The sequence below is a fragment of the Triplophysa dalaica genome, chromosome 6 (genome assembly GCF_015846415.1).
Source record: "Triplophysa dalaica isolate WHDGS20190420 chromosome 6, ASM1584641v1, whole genome shotgun sequence".
NCBI lineage: Eukaryota > Metazoa > Chordata > Actinopteri > Cypriniformes > Nemacheilidae > Triplophysa > Triplophysa dalaica.
Window position 1 is genome coordinate 13,797,091 of NC_079547.1, and position 17,918 is coordinate 13,815,008.

Sequence of the window (17,918 nt, forward strand, 5' to 3'; positions counted from 1 at the left end):
GGGATAGTTCATCCACAAATGAACATGCTGTCATCATTTACTCACTCTCAAGTTGTTCAAAACTTTGTATAAATGTCGTTTGGTTGAACACAGAGAAAGATATTTGCACAAATGCTTATAACCAAAACAGTTCTTGGACCCCATTGACTAGGAATAATTACAATTACAAAGTTTCGCAGAACTGTTTTCGTCCTACATTCTTCAAAATATATTTTGTGTTTTACAGAAAAAAATATAATGTAATTTTCCCTACTATGGTAGTTAATGGGGTTCAAGAACTGTTTGGTTATAAGCATTCTTATAAATCTCTCTCTGTGTTCATCAGAACAAATACATTTTTACAGATTTTGAACAATTTGAAGGTGAGAAATGATGACAATTTTTTGGGGGGGTTAACTATACCTTTAATGTGTATATACTGCCAACTAGTGGGTAGATAATGATCTTCTACATCTTGTACATTGATCCTTAAAGGGATAGTTCTCCATAAAAAAGGTAATCAAAAGATATAAAAGTTCTACAATAGTCTAATGTGTGTTCTATATACAATTCTCTTAATATGTTTGAAGAAAATGAGTTTATATTCTAAAAACACTTGAGAAAAATCTTGAATCACTGACATTGTCTTTTATTGCGCAGAACCTTCAGTGTTTTTTAAACCAAAATTTAACCATTCTTAGTCAAACAGGTAAACAGGTGCCAGTCTGCCCCTGCTACAATTCCACAAACGACGAACCGAATGTCGTCTAACATTCACACACATTTTAACACAATGGTTACCAGTGACTAAAGTCACCAATAAAAAAAAAGTATTAACAAAATGTAAAATATAAAAAACGACAGCTACTATACCGCTACAATGTAAAAGACAGACCGTAGAGCTAAGCAGATTGGTTGGATTTTCAACACTAGTTATAATGCGTGCAAATCTGTGAGGTTGATGTGAATCTTCTGTCAGTAATACTGCATGTTGGACTACTGCATATTTGTGCATTCACATGTGTGATGATGTAAACAGCAGGTAATATTACAGCAGGAGTGTAAGTGTTAATTTTGATATTTGCTTCGTGATTTCTTCACTTTTTTAAACCCATTACTACTATTATTTGTAGTCTGGATAAACAAAAGGCATACAAAGAATGTGTGGAAAACTATAGAGGGCATGCACACGCACGCGCACAAGTCCAGCCTCGGCTGACTTTCACATCAACGTATCAGAACGTCCACAATCAGAAAGAGAAAACAAACATGTATAATATGATAACAGCATTCATAATAGTGTAAAGAAATATATAAAAATACAAAAATAGGACGGTTACAATATGGAGACATGAGACACATTAACCACAGCCTCAAATGTAACTTTAAACTCCCTTCTTAGTACTGATCAGGTAGTTGCAACTTATAAAAAAAAAAGATTTTCCTTCATTCTCTGGGTTTGGCCTGATACTAAAACACTCAAACAACAATGGAATTAAAGAATGGACACTGTATACTGAAAAATGAGATATGCGTCCTGAAAAAATAAAGAACCATATTGAAGTGAATTATTTGACATTTTTTCTTTTTTTAAAAATGACACACCTATCCAAGCTACTGCTGTCCTGGTAAGCAGTACCATCGGATAATCATACGCTCCCATAATGAAGTATTCTCATAAGCACAGCAATGAGATGGAGAACAACACTACCTTCACCTGTTCAAAATGTAAAGCAACACTATATGATATTTTGTGCATCCAAACTGCACCCATACCCAAAAAATAACATGCAAACATCAATTATTGATGACATGGTTTACAGTACGCTGTCAAAGACTCATCATACAAAGTAAATAGATTTAATACTAACTCCTTCTCTTTTCCTCATGCTAAAATCTAGTTGTACGTACAAAAACAGGCCAAACCACTGAAGCTTTCACATTTTCCCATGAGAAAAACCGACATTCACACGCACACGTACAAAGTAACAATTACAAAGTCAAGTTTCTCTTCGGACTTTCCAAATCGAGTGCTTCTATGAAAACAAATACAAAGATTTAGTGATAAAAGAACACTGATAAAACAAACCATTAAGTCAAGGCTAATTTGACTTGATGCTTCAACCCTCCAATAAGATTAGAGAAACATTCGAAAAGTGCAATTTCTCATTCTCTTTTTCGTTTGAGTCTAAAGTACCTACATCAAGGTGCTGAGGATCACAGGTACCCTTTGCTGGATCCTGGTACAGGTTCCTGGATCCTGTAGTTTGGCTGAAGGTCTGATGACCTTATTGGAAATTGACATGTATAGCCTTTTTAGGGCTGAACTTTGTTTATGGTACTTGAATGCAGGCTGTTTGAGGGTCAGGAGTGCTTTTGTTGGCTGTTAACTGGAACTTTTCCTGATGTCCAAACCAAAGGTCGTCTTTCCTTTTTTATTCTTTTTTTGACAGTTTTAAGCTTATCTGGGTTTGGGTTTAGCTTTAGCATTTTTTTTTTCCAAATCCTGTCAAGTTCAAGATGCTGGCAAAATTCACGTTTATAATTTTCTCCCAAAAATGATGAAAGTGACAAAAACTAAGAAGACATCGCTTCCATTATCTCACTCGCATGTTTTCTATCTCATCTCCTTTTAATAGTTGACACTCTCTCTTTACTGTGTTGGGGCCACGGGGGCATTTGGATAGAGAGAATCTCCGGGTAGTTGAGTGCTGGAATCTAAAGGAAAGAAAATTTAAACAGAGGGAAAATTAAAACAAAATAAATGTACATATTTTTGAAAGCAACGAGAATGTGTGATGAGGTGTTGATCACAAACTCAATATGACTGTGTTAATGATCAAATGTAATATATATCCTATTACAAGTCAATTAACAGCCTTATGGAATTCTATGAAGTTTCAGCAGATAGTTCTCCCAAAATTACTTGATTATATATTTATCTACCAATAAGAGTCCAGGTCAATGCATAAATATGACTGAAAATACAAATCTGACCTTCAGTTACCAATTGTAAATTTGTTCCATTAAGCCTTTATGGTGTGTTTGTCATTACCATGTGCTCCTCCGGCCTGTGCATTGGTGGGAGGGGAGCTGTGGGAGGCCGGTGGAGGCGGAGCATCATTGTGGGCATTGGCGGAGCTCAGTGTTGGGGTTGGGGCAGAGGCGTTGGGGACAGGCTGGTGGGATGCAGATGGACCCACTACAGATGGAGCCACTGGCTGACTGCCAGGCTGGTTACTGTGATGCTGGTGTTGGATCTGCTGGAAGTGCTGCTGTCGGGCTCGCATCTCCGCGTACTTCAACTGCTCCATATGAAAGGACTGACGATCAGCAAGAAGCTGCTGCCTCTGATACTCCAACTACAAACAAAATATATGCATAAGCATATCTGGTTAAACAGTACGAAGATTTGGATAAATAAGAATTTGAGTTTTAGTCTGACTAATCTGAAGACATTTTTTGAACAAAACTCATTTTTGGAGATTAATTTTTGCTTAGTTCACTTTCATTTCGTTTGCTTCACATGTTCCATGAGTGAAATCAAATCAAACAAGCATATATGTTTCAAAAGGCATTATAGAGTGAATAATCTATGGTATAGATCTACAAAACATCTAACCTTTAAGGGCTCGGCATAGTCCGGGCGAATTGCGCTTTCGTTCTGCGTTTTGGGGTAAAATGAAGCTCGAAAACGTTGTGAGGCGCCATAATGTTTTCGAACATTCCAACACCCCTTTGCTTCTGCAAGATCCTCTGAGCACATTGCGAGAGTGATCGTAGAGGTGTGTGGGTACATCGGTACGATCTTTGCAACACGACATTCAAAAGCATTCATGCTGCTCAAATGTTATCGTTTTTTTATGTAGACCTTATCTGACCTCAACTCACCTAAATAAAATGACGCGTTATTTCCCACAGACTGGGTGGTGCTACATAACACACCCACCTATTCCGTAATGGCCATGGACCAATGGTGCCTCAAGGGCCAACACAAACTTTCCTGGAGAGTTCTGTATATTTCACTGCGGCGAACTAGTGAAACGAATTGTTGTTTGGACCAGATTTTGTTCGTCATCAGTTCACAGACGGTTGTTTTTTCGATTTCGAATGTAGTATGCTGAGCCCTTAAGGCTACTATATGTAAGCACTCGACTGGGTAACCAAACTATATTAGCCATCATGCCTTACCGCTTCTCTCTCTCTGTCCATGATGGTCTCTAACTCCTCAAAATGTCTAAGTTTGATCTCCAGTTTCTTCATCTGGGTCTCCACCAGCAGAGCCACCAGAGACTTGATCTTTCTCTCCTCCACTGCAGCCAAGTGCTGAAAAGAAATCAAAACCGTGTTCAGCATTTCATCTGTAGTATCTTTGTTTGCCCACTGTGATGTCACTCGCTCTCTCACTTTGGCTTTCACGGCAGCAGCAGCGAGTGCAGAAGCGGCAGCGGTGGCCAGGTTTCCTTCTCCTACATCCCTCTCCACCTTGGCTTTCTTCTCTCCCTCGCTCTCTCTGTCCCTCGGACCCTCCTCTGTTCCTTCTTTCTGTTCTTTCTCCTTCTCGCCATCCGCTAAAAAAGATTAATCGTGCAACCTCCTCAACTGTTTATTAAACAACACACATACTGCAATCTCTAAAAACAAGTCATTTGGTATATTTGTAGGAAGTTGAGTCTCAGTGCTTCATATACACACCCATTTCTGTATCCGTCTTCTCTGTTTCTCTCTCTGTCTCCGCTTCTCTTGCTCTCTCTTCCTCTTTCTTTCCGTTCTCCCCTTGTTTCTCCTCCTCCTCACTGACTCCATCTTTGCTCTCCTAAAATTTCATGATAGCGGGAAAAACACACATGATGTTAGGGATATGTCAGAAATCCCTCTTTAGTCTATTATTTCAAGCTGAAATTCTTGATTTGAAGTTATCTTTAAAGTTACCTTGTCCCTCTTATCCTGGTTGGATTGGACGTCACTGGTCTTGGTCTCCTCGCTGTTCTCCTCAGCTTAAAAACAAACATACACAGTTAGTTTCTTTCTCACTAGACTGTGTTCATGAAAGTAAGCATTTTGGTATGTTACCGGGTTTGTCAGCATCCTCAAGACCCGTGCCAGCGATGCCACTACCCTCCAGGCCGAAGAGAGGGTCTGATCTGCCGCTGTTTCGAGCCGCATCCTCCACCCGACGCACATGAGCCTCTACCAACGCAGCCGGCACCTCCTCTTTCATGCGAGAGAACTCCTCTGAAAAAGAGAAGAACATCATGTTCACAGTATCTGCAGACACAACTGCTACAGAAATGAAGAGAGATGGGAACATTTTGTTGATACACGCTTACTAACTAGTATATAGTATATACAGTTAAAAGAAAAAGTATGTGAACCCTTTGGGCTTACTTGGATTTCTTCATAAATTGGTCATAAAATGTGTTCTGATCTTCATCTAAGTCACTACAATAGAGAAACACAGTCTGTTTAAACTAATACCGCACAAACATTATACGTTTTCATGTTTTTATTGAACACAACATGTAAACATTCATAGTGCAGGGTGGAAAAAGTATGTGAAACCCTAGGCTAATGACTTCTCCAAGAGCTAATTGGAGCCAGGAGTCAGCCAACCTTGGGTCCAATCAATGTGATGAGATTGGATGTGTTGATTAAAGCTGGCCTGTCCAATAAAAAACACACACCAGTTTTGAGTTTGCTGTTCTGAAGAAGCGTTGTCTGATGTGAACCATGCCTCGCACAAAAGAGCTCTCAGAAGACCTACGATCAAGAATTGTTGACTTACATAAAGCTGGAAAGGGCTACAAAAGTATATCTAAAAGCCTTGATGTCCATGTGTCCACGGTAAGACAGATTGTCTACAAATGGAGAAAGTTCAGCACTGTTGCTACACTCCCTAGGCGTGGTCGTCCTGTAAAGATGACTGCAAGAGCACAGCGCAGAATGCTCAATGAGGTGAAGAAGAATCCTAGAGTGTCAGCTAAACACTTACAGAAATCTCTGGCACATGCTAACATTTTTGTTGACAAATCTACAATAAGGAAAAGATTAAACAAGAATGGACTTCATGGGAGGAGACCACGGAGGAAGCCACTGCTGTCCAAAAAACATTGAAGCACGTTTGAAGCTTGCAAAGGAGCACATGGATGTTCCACAGCACTACTGGCAAAACATTCTGTGGACAGATGAAACCTAAATTGAGTTGTTTGGAAAGAACGCACAACGCTATGTGTGGAGAACAAAAGGCACAGCACACCAACATCAAAACCTCATCCCAACTGTGAAATATGGTGGAGGGGGCATCATGGTTTGGGGCTGCTTTGCTGCCTCAGGCCCTGGACGGATTACTGTCATCGATGGAAAAATGAATTCCAAAGTTTATCAAGACATTTTGCAGGAAAACTTAAGACCATCTGTCCGCCAACTGAAGCTTAACAGAGGATGGACGATGCAACAGGACAACGACCCAAAGCATAGAAGTAAATCAACAACAGAATGGCTTCAACAGAAGAAAATACGCCTTCTGGAGTGGCCCAGTCAGAGTCCTGACCTCAACCCGATTGAGATGCTGTGGCATGACCTCAAGAGAGTGATTCACACCAGACATCCCAAGAATATTGCTGAACTGAAACACTTTTGTGAAGAGGTATGGTCCAAAATTCCTCCTGACCGTTGTGCAGGTCTGATCTGCAACTATAGGAAACGTTTGGTTGAGGTTATTGCTGCCAAAGGAGGTTCAACCAGTTATTAAACCCAAAGGTTCACATACTTTTTCCACCCTGCACTATGAATGTTTACATGTTGTGTTCAATAAAAACATGAAAACGTATAATGTTTGTGCGGTATTAGTTTAAGCAGACTGTGTTTCTCTATTGTTGTGACTTAGATGAAGATCAGAACACATTTTATGACCAATTTATGAAGAAATCCAAGTAAGCCCAAAGGGTTCACATACTTTTTCTTTCAACTTAAAGAGGATGATCGGTCATTATATAATAGATCAATTTTATTGTTAACTCTTTCACCGACGAGTTATCTCGTCATTTAAAAAAAAACGGTTCCCTGCCAAAGACGATTTATTATGGCAATCAGTGTTTGTCCTGTTTTACAGCAGGTGGCGCTATTACACACCACTGGGAAAAAGAACAGAATCCCAGAACCTAGAACGTATATGTTTTAGCGGTTTTTAATGAGTGGAATCTGGGTGGAATCTTTGACAAAAATCTTTAATTATCTCAGCTGTTTAATCAAAATGATGCATTTTTAAAGAAACCTACCCACATCTACGGAGTGAAAAAAAACGAACATATGAAGATAGAAGAATACGGTTTCTTTTGTTTGAAAGCTGAGACTCTGTTCTTTCATTTGACCTATTGACATGTTTGTCCATATATTCTTTACAGAAAATTTACTGTGAACATCATGTACGATCATACGATCGTTTGTTTTAGATTTAAGGTTAAAAAACGCTGTATTTTCCACATACCATGCATGTTTGTATCTTCTCTTTTCCCGCCTCTCTGAAACACGCAGACTTCTTTACAAATCTCATCGCTCTGAAAAGCGAGGTGTGCTATGATTGGACAGTTAACCAGTGTATAATGATTGGTTGAATACTGCAAGTGTGTGACAGAAATGTAACGCCTCTTACCATATTTGGAACCTCAGGCTCCAAAGCAATTGTGCTGACAGGTACGCCAACCTTACTTGCGGACATTTTGGCGGTCTTTGTCAAGATTTGTGGGGGTGTGGTTAAAAGTGGTGTTTCAGGCAGGTCTGGGTGAGCATTCGCTTTTTACCGAAATAGTCATGGTCCACATACCCATGTGTTTAATGTGGAGAAAGGGCATGGCATTGTTTTGGTTTTGTAATGCGATGCTCTCTCTCCGGTGTCACACCATCTAGCCCCGCCCCCTTGTTTCTCCATCTACTTCCCATTAGTGTTTCATCCCTCTCACCTGTCTCCCCAGTTCCCCAATTAGTGTTTTCCTCGTGACCTGCCCGTCTCCGTCCCCGTCCAATCTCCCATCGTTTATGTTCCCCTATTTAGTGTTTCCCTTGCCACATGTTGGTTCATTCCTTCCCATACCCATTCAATGTGCTAACCTTTTTAAACTATTTGGATTACCTTGTTCCTGTGTTACCTTCGTGTGTTTAATTTATTATTTACCTGGAACCTTGTTTTATTCCCCTAGTGGAAGTTTTTGTTTTGACTCTTGTTTTGTTAGTTGTGTTTTTCCCCATTGTGGGTTTTTAGTTATTGCCAGCCCTTGGGTTCTGTCAGCACTCGTGACAGACACTTCGAATTTTGAAATTTTACATGTCTAATACATGCAACTTACAGTATAACTCACCAAAGACACAAATAACATGTATTCGCGCCATATGACCTCTTTAAGTCGAAAGTCATATGGGTTAAATAGATGACAAAAATGATATTTTTATGTAAATTATGAATATTATTTTTTTGACTTTAATACCATTGGAGTGGGAGAGCAGACAGGAAAAGGTTTGAATATAAAGACCTGAGAGGGACTGGGAAATGATGCTTGAGACAGGAATCGAACTCGGATCGGTGCACTGGCACGGTACGGAGCACTAGCCAGAGGGCTATCGGCACAGACATGAATAGTGTAATTTCTTACCAAGTGCAGATTTAGCTGCGGCGGATGCCACACGAGGGTCAACCACAGAGGCCAGGAACGCCACAGTGCTCATGACAGGGTTACCGGCTTGACTGAAGGGGATTGGTTGATGGGCAAGCGGGCCCACGGAGGAGGAGCTATCCTCCAGGTAGGGGTCTTCAATGGGTAGACGTAAAAAGTGGAGGATGCACTCATCCTGCGTTCGGCTGCCTACATGCTCTGATACTTTATTCCAGTCGTCCTTGTACATCTCGAGACCCTAAAGAGGAAAACAATTGTGTGAGTGTTGAAGAGCAGGACACTGAAAATCTGGTTGAAATCTAGAAATACAATTTAAACATCAAAATGTTATGAGGTGGAAAGAAAAACACATTAAATGTCACATTTTCTTCCTAATATATTCTTTAAAAATATGTCAAATTATTCTGAGGTAACAAGGATCATCAGGTTTTGCAAGTTTATGCAATGATGGTATTAAAGCAAAAAAAGAAAAAGTTTAAATCCCACTTGTCACTTTATGCATTAGCAATATGATACTGATCATATAACAGCTAATCAAATATTTTGTATTAGGGAAATTCCATGCAAATGTCAAACTTAAGCTAAAAAAAAAACAAGATTTTACCAAAGGTATCACCATGCTGATAGGTCAGATTTTAATATTTGGGGTTTTAAATACCTGTGTGAAGTCTCAAAGCTTTGTAATTTTCCATCATAATTTCCCCTTATCCATCCCTTCTCTATTCGTAAATTTTAATTCACTGAAATCCAACAAAGTATGTTGTCTCTTTTTAAAATGGTAAAACTTTTCTGATATCTGGACTCTTCCCATCACGGGTTTAGTGAAATATCAACAGATGATTCAATAAACTGATTATGAATACATTCTCTGAGAATTTATATTTCAAGTTTGACTGAAAATGTCACATCCATAATGCTGAAAATGCCCATTAAATAAAAAAAAAGTGAAGTAGAAGCATGTATAATACTGTTCAGCTGTACGTATATACCGTACCTCCAGGAGTAGTAGTGTTTCCTGGTCCGTCCACTCCCGAGTGGCACTGGCAGCATTTTTATTCTGTGGAGTGATATAGAAAGATCCTCAATCTCTCTATCAAACAGCTCAACTCTCCTAAAACCATCCATAAACTTCATATTCTTGGTTAATTAATCTTGCAGACAGGTGGCTCTTACTTTAGTCGGGCCGGACTTCTTGCTGTACATATCTGTTCTGAGTCCAAAGTTCTGCAGGTCGGCCGGTTTGTCCTTCACTTTGTCTGGAAATGAGAGCATCTGCTGTGAGGTCGAAGTCTAGAGGAAGCAAAGAAAAAATGATAGTTTAGACCAACGGTCAAGTCCATAATAAAGTGTTTTTCTTTTGAATTGCACTGGCATCAGTGTGTTTCACTGTGGTAAGTGTGCATTAAACTTGGTAAGTTGCCTACCTGAGACGTTTTAGGTTGTAGTGGTACCAGACTCGATGGAGTGTCTGCAAGCACATGAAAGTGTGAGGTGGGTGGAGGTCCCATAGGAGTCGGTCGGCTCTCTGAATCCACCTGATAGTTAATCAATCCCCACTGTTCCAAAAATGCATGAACCCTGTTCACAGAAACATGTTGTCACAGTCAGAGTGCATCAAAACGCAACAAAAACATACTGTAAATACGGTATCCACAAAATAACATGTCAGTAATTCTCTCTCCAGACCTCATAATGGCACAGACATCTCCAGCCAGGTTCCTACGGCAAGCTGTGGATGTCAAATACTCCTGCGGGTTCAGTCGATACGTGTCAATCATGAAGTTACGGTAAGCCAGATAACTGTAACGCAGCAAAGAGTGAAGAGATAGACCGGGTGAGTGAAGGATGAAGTTTGTGTATGTTTACCAACAGAGATGGTGTACTTACATTTCAGGAGTCTTGGACTTGTTCTTCCCATTAAAAAACTCAGGCAGTGCTCTGCGCTCTATAGCATGAACACTGTAAAAGAGATATTCTTAGAAATATGACATTTAAAGGGACCCTTCACCCAAAAAACAAATCTATTATCATAAATTTTCCGTCATAACATTCAATACCTGTATATGACTCTTTCTACTATACATTATATCTCAGCGGTTTATGTCAATGCAGAGGAAATCAATGGAAGCTATGTTGTTTGGTTACCAACATCAAAATAACTTGTCTTGTGTTCAGCAGAAATAAAAGACAGCCATACAGGTTTGAAATAACACGAAAGTAAATAATGAAAAAAAAAATGTTTGAGTGATCTATCCCTTTTGCATTAGCTATGAATCCTAGCGTGGGCTTTAACTAGTCTATAGTCTTCAACTAAAGAGTTTTTATATAAAAAATCTTTTTATGTAAGATTTGACAAAGTTTGTCAAGTTAATGACATTCAATCTTTAAACAATACCCCAAAATATGCCATAGTGGTCACATATATCTAATCTATAATAGGACACAAAGAGAGCAGTGTGTAGTTACACTACCTGTTATAATCAAACCAAGCAGCATAGCTGGGAATAATAATGTGATGGGTCTGTTCAGTGACATTATCCTCATGGAGGTCCGAACCCTTCACCGGTTCTCCTTTCACACTGGGGGAACCCTCTTCTTCCTCCTAATAACACAAACACAGATTGTGCAACCTCTCACTCAAATTGTTGTTCAGGCAATAGTTCACTCAAAATGACATAATTTACTCACTCTGAAGAAGATTTTTTTTAAGGGAAACTAATCCTTTTATAATATTGTTTATAAAACTAGATCAGCAAATAAGCAGCATCTTTACTACTTACTATTGATTTTAAACTTTCAGACCCCTAAACAAAAAGATACACAAAGGTGAACTTTTTTTTTTAAATAGCACCCATACCTTTCCTACTGTTTCCATTGATTCATCCTCTTGCTCATCTGGGTAGGAATGCAAAAGAAAAGAAAAATGAAATTAGCTTGAGCTAATCCACATTTTTGGGTTCACAATTCAGAGATAAAAAGTGTTGCAAACAAAGTGTAAGTGTCCCATTGGTTATGCATGCAAACATAGCTTAAGTACCCTGCTCAGGCCTGCTGATGACAAAAATGACATAACTCATACTGCATGCACACACTAGTTGACTTAAGCGAAAACTTGGTTTCATCACATTGCAAAGGTTGAATTTCTGGCTCAACCAATGCTGTAATTTTGGGGGAGGGGCTACCTATAATCTAGAACTGATTTAGCAAAAACATTACTTTTGCAACTCCACTTGGTGCCGATGGTAGGCAGCACAGAATAAACCAACTTTACCTCTAAATTTAGTCTGAGTGTCAGGAGTGTGAGACACAAACTAACCCACGGATACATACCCAAGTCTGTCATAGTTCCTCCTTTCACTGGAGTTGAATCCGAGTCCTTCTTAGTCACTACACACACATGCACATACAAATATCACAATTACACACAATCTAGGCTACATTGTTCAATAAAGAAATGTCAGGTGTGCGTGAACGCACCTGTTTTAGGTAGTGTGGCTTCCTCCACTGCAGGTACAGGTGAAGGTTCATCTAGATCTTTTGTCAGATCTTCCTGTTCTTCCTCTCTTTGCCCTCGTTTGGATTTAGTGTAGGGAGTAGTGGGCCTGGAACACAAAAACAAACAAGGTCAGTAAAAAACAGAGAATTTCAGCATGAACAGCATCTGTTACCAGGTTACTTATTAAATATGAGGATCAATTTTAGCTATTTGTGCAGCATGAGAGTTCCTATCATTTACTACTGAAAGAATGATCATAATACTTAACATTTTCCCATTGTTTAAAAGTCTGTTTAATACGCAATGCAAAATAAATTCAAATAAAACATGAACTTTTATTTCATGTTATTTTATATTTAATTTTTTTATTGTTATTTTATCATTATTATTGGGTTTTCTTTTACAAAAAATGTTCCTCCACAAATGACACCATTTTCTGAAAATACCAAAAATCCTGATTTCAATATTAATGACAGTAATAGAAATACCCTTTTTTAGTGTTTTTCTTCTTGCTCTCCTGTGGTGGAGGTGTTGGTGATGGAGAGGGGGAGCGTTTCCTCTTTTTGGCACTGCTGGGTTTTTTGTCCCTCCTTTCATCTGGTGCGCTCACTTCGTCCGTGAGGGTTTTCGCTGAAATCCTCTTTCTCCTCGGCCCCCCCTCTCCCACCTCATAGTCTTCCTCGTTCATCCACTCGTTAAACTGATCCAAGTCGAGAATCCACTTCGCATGAACCTACAAACACATGCAGGTACTTACAATCAGGACATGAACTACGAATTTCTGTTAACTATGTAACAAAACCATGTAGAGCGGTGATGTCGTCCATAAACATGATAAAGAATGAGGGAGCATGTGCGTGACAAACAAAAGAGACAAAGCAAAAGAGAGGTAAAGAACAAGAGACAGATGGAGAGAGGTGAGGGAGGGGGGTTCCTAACCTTCCTGGGTTTTTCAGCTGTGGGCGGATCCTCCACTGCAGCTTCCACCTCATTGGCTGAGATCCATGTGTCATAACTGCATCATAAACGCAGTACATTAAGTGGCCAGCAGTCCCCAGAATGAATAGTTATTATTTGGTAATTTTTGAAAATGTAAAAATGCACAAAGGTTTTTGTGTGTGTGTGTGTGTATGTGTGTGTGCGCTCACCTGTCTGGCCAGTAACCCCAGTGCAGCAGCATCTGTTTGTCTCTTTTCATAACAGGACGGACCCACTCCTCTGAAAAATAATCACAAACCAATAACAACATGACTAAACTACTAAATCCCATTTTCTATTTGAGAAAGAAACTATTGTATATTTACTTAACAATAGTGTGAATGTGTCAATACTCTTGTTCAGTGCAATCAATACTCAACAACAGAACATACCATCCTCCAGACTAGCAGGAATAGGCACCACTACATGAGAACTGGACAGTTTATCCTCAGTCACAGACCCCTACACACACAATGCACAAATCTTATCATACTAGTTAATATCTTAAAAGCCTTTTTCACTAAGAGACTAAATAGTATTTTATGTAGGGGGGAGGCGATATACTGAATATTTTTTTTGCGATGCCCTGCAATGATTTTGTCAAAAAATATCTATGGCGAATTCAACTCCAAGTGTAAAGTTGTGATTATTCCAACATTCTTTTAATTTGGTCAGCTATGTTTCCTACATGTTTCTATGTTTCCTTCAATTGCATCAATTACATCAGCTTAAATTTAATTTAGTAAATATTTGACATATGTGACCCTGGCCGACAAAACCAGTCTTAAGGGTACGTTTTTTATATCATCTAAAGGTGAAGAAAACAGCTTTACATTGATATATGGTTTGTAAGGATAGAACAATATATATAGCCGAACAACAAATATTTAGAAAGCTGGAATCTGAGGGAGCAAATAATTGAGAAAATTGCCTTTGAAGTTCTTAATCAGAAGCACTGTAGCAGGCCATCCACTCACAAAAATAAAGTTTTATACATTTACTGTAGGAAATTTATAAAATATCTCCATGAAACATAATCATTCCTTAATATCCTAATGATATTGGGCATAAAAGAAAAACCTGTAATTTTTAACCATTCCTTGTATTTATGGCGATTACTAAAAATGTTCCTGCACTACTTAAGGCTGGTTTTGCTGTCCAGGCTCACATATGTTGTGCAACCAAGATCAAATGCAATTTGCACCAAGAACCAATCGCTGTTATTATTTAAAGCATCAGTTTGTTTTCATGTTGTGGAAATACCTGATGTCGTTTAATAATGTCCTTTAGTTTTCCCAGTAGCTTGGCCTCTATCTCTGAACTCAGGTAAATCACAGGGCGGGACAAACAGTTATTCTACACAGGGAAAGAGCACATCTGGCATCATTCAATGTTTCATAACTCATAAATACAGTAAACTCACAAATTCAAAGGTGAGGGTAAATGACTTATTAAAAGTATTCATCTGGGTGGCTGTGTCTGTAATTGTGCATTTGGTACACACCTGTACCAGAGATTTTTCAATGGTCATGAACATTTCAACATTGCGATCCATCCTTGAAGGGTTCTGAAAGTCAAATCTCCTCCTGAGAGAGACCAGAGTGTAACACAACTACAGTTAGGACGTGTGAAACATGTCACACGAAAAGTAAAAATGTTATATATTAGAGAGTCCATAATGATTATTTAGCAGAAATAACAATTTGTGTTTAAATGTTAAAGAACTTTAACAATGGAGGTTTCATACACAGACTGAAAGTTCAGATACAGTGAAAGAAAAAAGTCATGTAAAATGAGCATATGGACCTATTCACACCACAATGAAGGCGACTCACGACATCTCAGCGTGTCAAGTGTCAAAGAACTCTAATAAATTCACAAGCTCTTCCTCCATACCATCTGACATTTACATGTTATCTTTGGGGGCAGAAGTTAATAAAGGCACATTAGGAACACTCATGGGAGAACATACTGTATTCATTTTAGATGTTCGTAAAACTGTTCTGTCCACATATAAAAAATTCTGTCCTGTCTGAAGGACTGACCTTTCTTTCATTCAAATGATTGTTTTCAATGTTTTCTATTCGGTTTTATTCTCTCATTATATCTAATTAATATAATTCATGATGTAATATTAGTTACAAATTAATAAAAAGCCCATTATGTTGCAATATATAGTTTCTGCTTAGAATATTACATGCTGTGTATCGGTAAAAGGTGTGTCTAAAAATATACAGGGAAAACATGCCATTGTTACGATCAAGCATTCAATGAATTATAAACAGTTTAAAGAGGCAAATGGTCAGAGAAGCTGAATGGATAGCTCATCCAAAAAAGAAAATTTGGTCATTTACACACCCTCCTATTTTTCCAGACTTGTGTGAAGTTCTTTTTTCTGATGAACATCATCAAGGAAGATATTTGGAAGAATGTCAGTAACCAAGCAGATCTCATCCCCCATTAACTCCCATAGTATTTATTTTCCCTACTATGGCAGTTAATGGGGGATGAGATCTGCTTGGTTCCTGACATTATTTCAAATATATTCCTGTGTTCAGCAGATCAAGGAAATTTATACATGTTAGGAACAATCTGATGGTGAATAAATGAAAAACAGACAATTCTGAGGGGCTGAATACTTTGAGAAGACATGTGTAGTGAAAGAAACAAAGAAAGGGAAGAAGAGATTACCATCCTTGATCACTCTTGAATTTGTAGGCAGCAGCCAGAATATTACACAGAGAGCCTCCAGATTTGAAATCCAGAAAACATTTCATCTAAGATTAAGAGATTATACTTTTTGTACAATGGTGCTTTGGTAAGATGACAATTTATGTATTTTGTTTGGATAACATTTTTCCATACTCATCAAAGAATGTTTTTATTTGTAAGTACCGGTAGTTTAGTGAGGGGTGGGTTGCTGACGTGCCGGCCAAACACTTCCTCCTGAAACTGAAGTAGCTGAACCACCAGGCTCGACAGAGATTTATTGGTGGGAGGCTCTGCTTGAATATACTGCAAACAAAACGAAATCAAATTGTAATGAAGACATCTTAAATGGGACATACATAAAGTATATATAGGCAGGAGTAGTCAAGCAGACTTAGCCTTCTTATTATGATCTACATTAAATGTTAACCCAGTTGGCTTGGCCAGTAAACAGAAATGCAGACTCTTGTCGAATACAATCTAAATGCTTTCTTTTCTATCAAGTTGTCTGTCGGTTTTCTTCAAGAAATTGTCGATCATACATACATACAGTATAAACATAGAGCAGCTACTTTTATCACAATTTGCATCTTTTGACTCATATAAAAGACAATTATATTTTGAAGGAAATTATCACTGGCTGCTATACAAAGAGTTTTAAATCTTACCATTATTAAATGAAACGTTATTATTTGGGCAATATTTAAGATCTAATATCCTGAGAAAAATATGTTGTTTTTATTATGATTTAAGACAAACCTTCATCATTTTAAACCAATGCAGAGTATGTTCTCCATAAAAAATATTATCACTGGAAAAACTTTTACATACGATATTTTAATGCTTAAAAAATAGTTTTAAGTGATACAATTATCTAAAACAGGAATTTGTATGTCTCTGGTTGTGTAATGCGTTCTATGGGTAGGATGTTTTGACACAAATACTGGAATAAGGTTTAAAGAATTTTTGTAATGGTTTTAATTATAAACAGCTGTATCTACTTATTGTAGTATATTAGCAATGGAAACCTTTAAAATGTGTTTCTTTTTCCAGAATAGAGATCAAACAAACAAACAGTCGTTATAGTTATACCATGTTCATTTTCGTGTCTACACTTTAATTCTCAAACTCATTTAAAGACATCAACTAATGCTAATAAACGCTTACAATTTTGAGTAAATAAACACACACACAAAAAACAACGCATTTACACATAATTGCGGATCATTTACAGCCCTTAAAAAGTAGATTTTATTTGAGCTTCATAATAAGAGATTTTTCACAGGCAGGGGATGACATTTATATTTTATCATCAATATAAAATACCATGAAAAATGTATTTATACTTCTGTAGTACACTGTTGTGTTAGCGGGAAATTAGACTTTCACTCGTAACAGTGAAATTATTTACTGAAGGCATTTCGAATGTTAAAATGTTGCTAAATCCTTCGAGAAATGATCATCTTCAGTAACATATTGCTAGTGTACATACAACGCGCGCGAGACGTATCGGTCTGCACATCTGGATTTGAGCACTTGCGCTGCCAATGCCGCAGCCTCGTTATGTGAGGTGGCCTTTCCCTTGATAAAAGAGAACAGATCACCAAGGCCATTCATAAAAAGCTACCAAACGGTAAAACGCTATAATACGACGTCATAACGGTATCAGATATTGAAGAAAATTCCAATTCTTGGATGTTTCTTAAGAGCTTTCTCAAGACGCACATCAAGCATCTTCTATTGTTCGAGACGCGTCAGACTGATTTTTAAACAGCTGGATTTCTCTCCATCTCTTTTCCTGCCCTCACCTCTCCTTTCTGCCAACCCGCCTCAAGCCCCATGCCCTTTCTGCACAAATACCCAAAGGAGCCTTTATGCTGGTTACAAATAAACGAATGGTACCTTTTTATAATTCTTGCCCAGCCAAACCCGGACATTGTCGAACTGCGAGACGGTATCAGACGCTTCGAAATATTTTACATTCGGGCCGCCGTCTTTCTTCCGTACCGCCATCTTTGTCTGCGCGAAAGTTTGACCACTCATCGCCCCCTGGTGTTCATTTGGCGTTGCTTGAAAATCGAAAGAATTGA

General features: G+C 38.3%; 1 protein-coding gene across 1 annotated transcript; it reads right to left on the reverse strand.

The window, feature by feature from the left end:
• Positions 1-612: 612 nt before the first annotated feature.
• On the reverse strand, positions 613-17,856 carry smarcc2 (SWI/SNF related, matrix associated, actin dependent regulator of chromatin, subfamily c, member 2). Its single transcript, XM_056750863.1, has 26 exons — positions 17,731-17,856; positions 16,015-16,134; positions 15,811-15,896; positions 14,624-14,705; positions 14,383-14,475; positions 13,512-13,581; positions 13,290-13,359; positions 13,081-13,156; positions 12,630-12,874; positions 12,123-12,247; positions 11,976-12,032; positions 11,503-11,540; positions 11,117-11,247; positions 10,533-10,604; positions 10,332-10,445; positions 10,070-10,223; positions 9,819-9,935; positions 9,640-9,702; positions 8,625-8,883; positions 5,053-5,214; positions 4,912-4,976; positions 4,675-4,795; positions 4,387-4,550; positions 4,171-4,305; positions 3,035-3,341; positions 613-2,697 (listed from the first exon to the last, which is right to left on the reverse strand). The coding sequence occupies exons 1-26, from the start codon at positions 17,839-17,841 to the stop codon at positions 2,633-2,635; spliced, it is 3,102 nt and encodes a 1,033-aa protein (XP_056606841.1). The 5' UTR covers positions 17,842-17,856; the 3' UTR covers positions 613-2,632.
• Between the last annotated feature and the right edge of the window lie 62 nt (positions 17,857-17,918).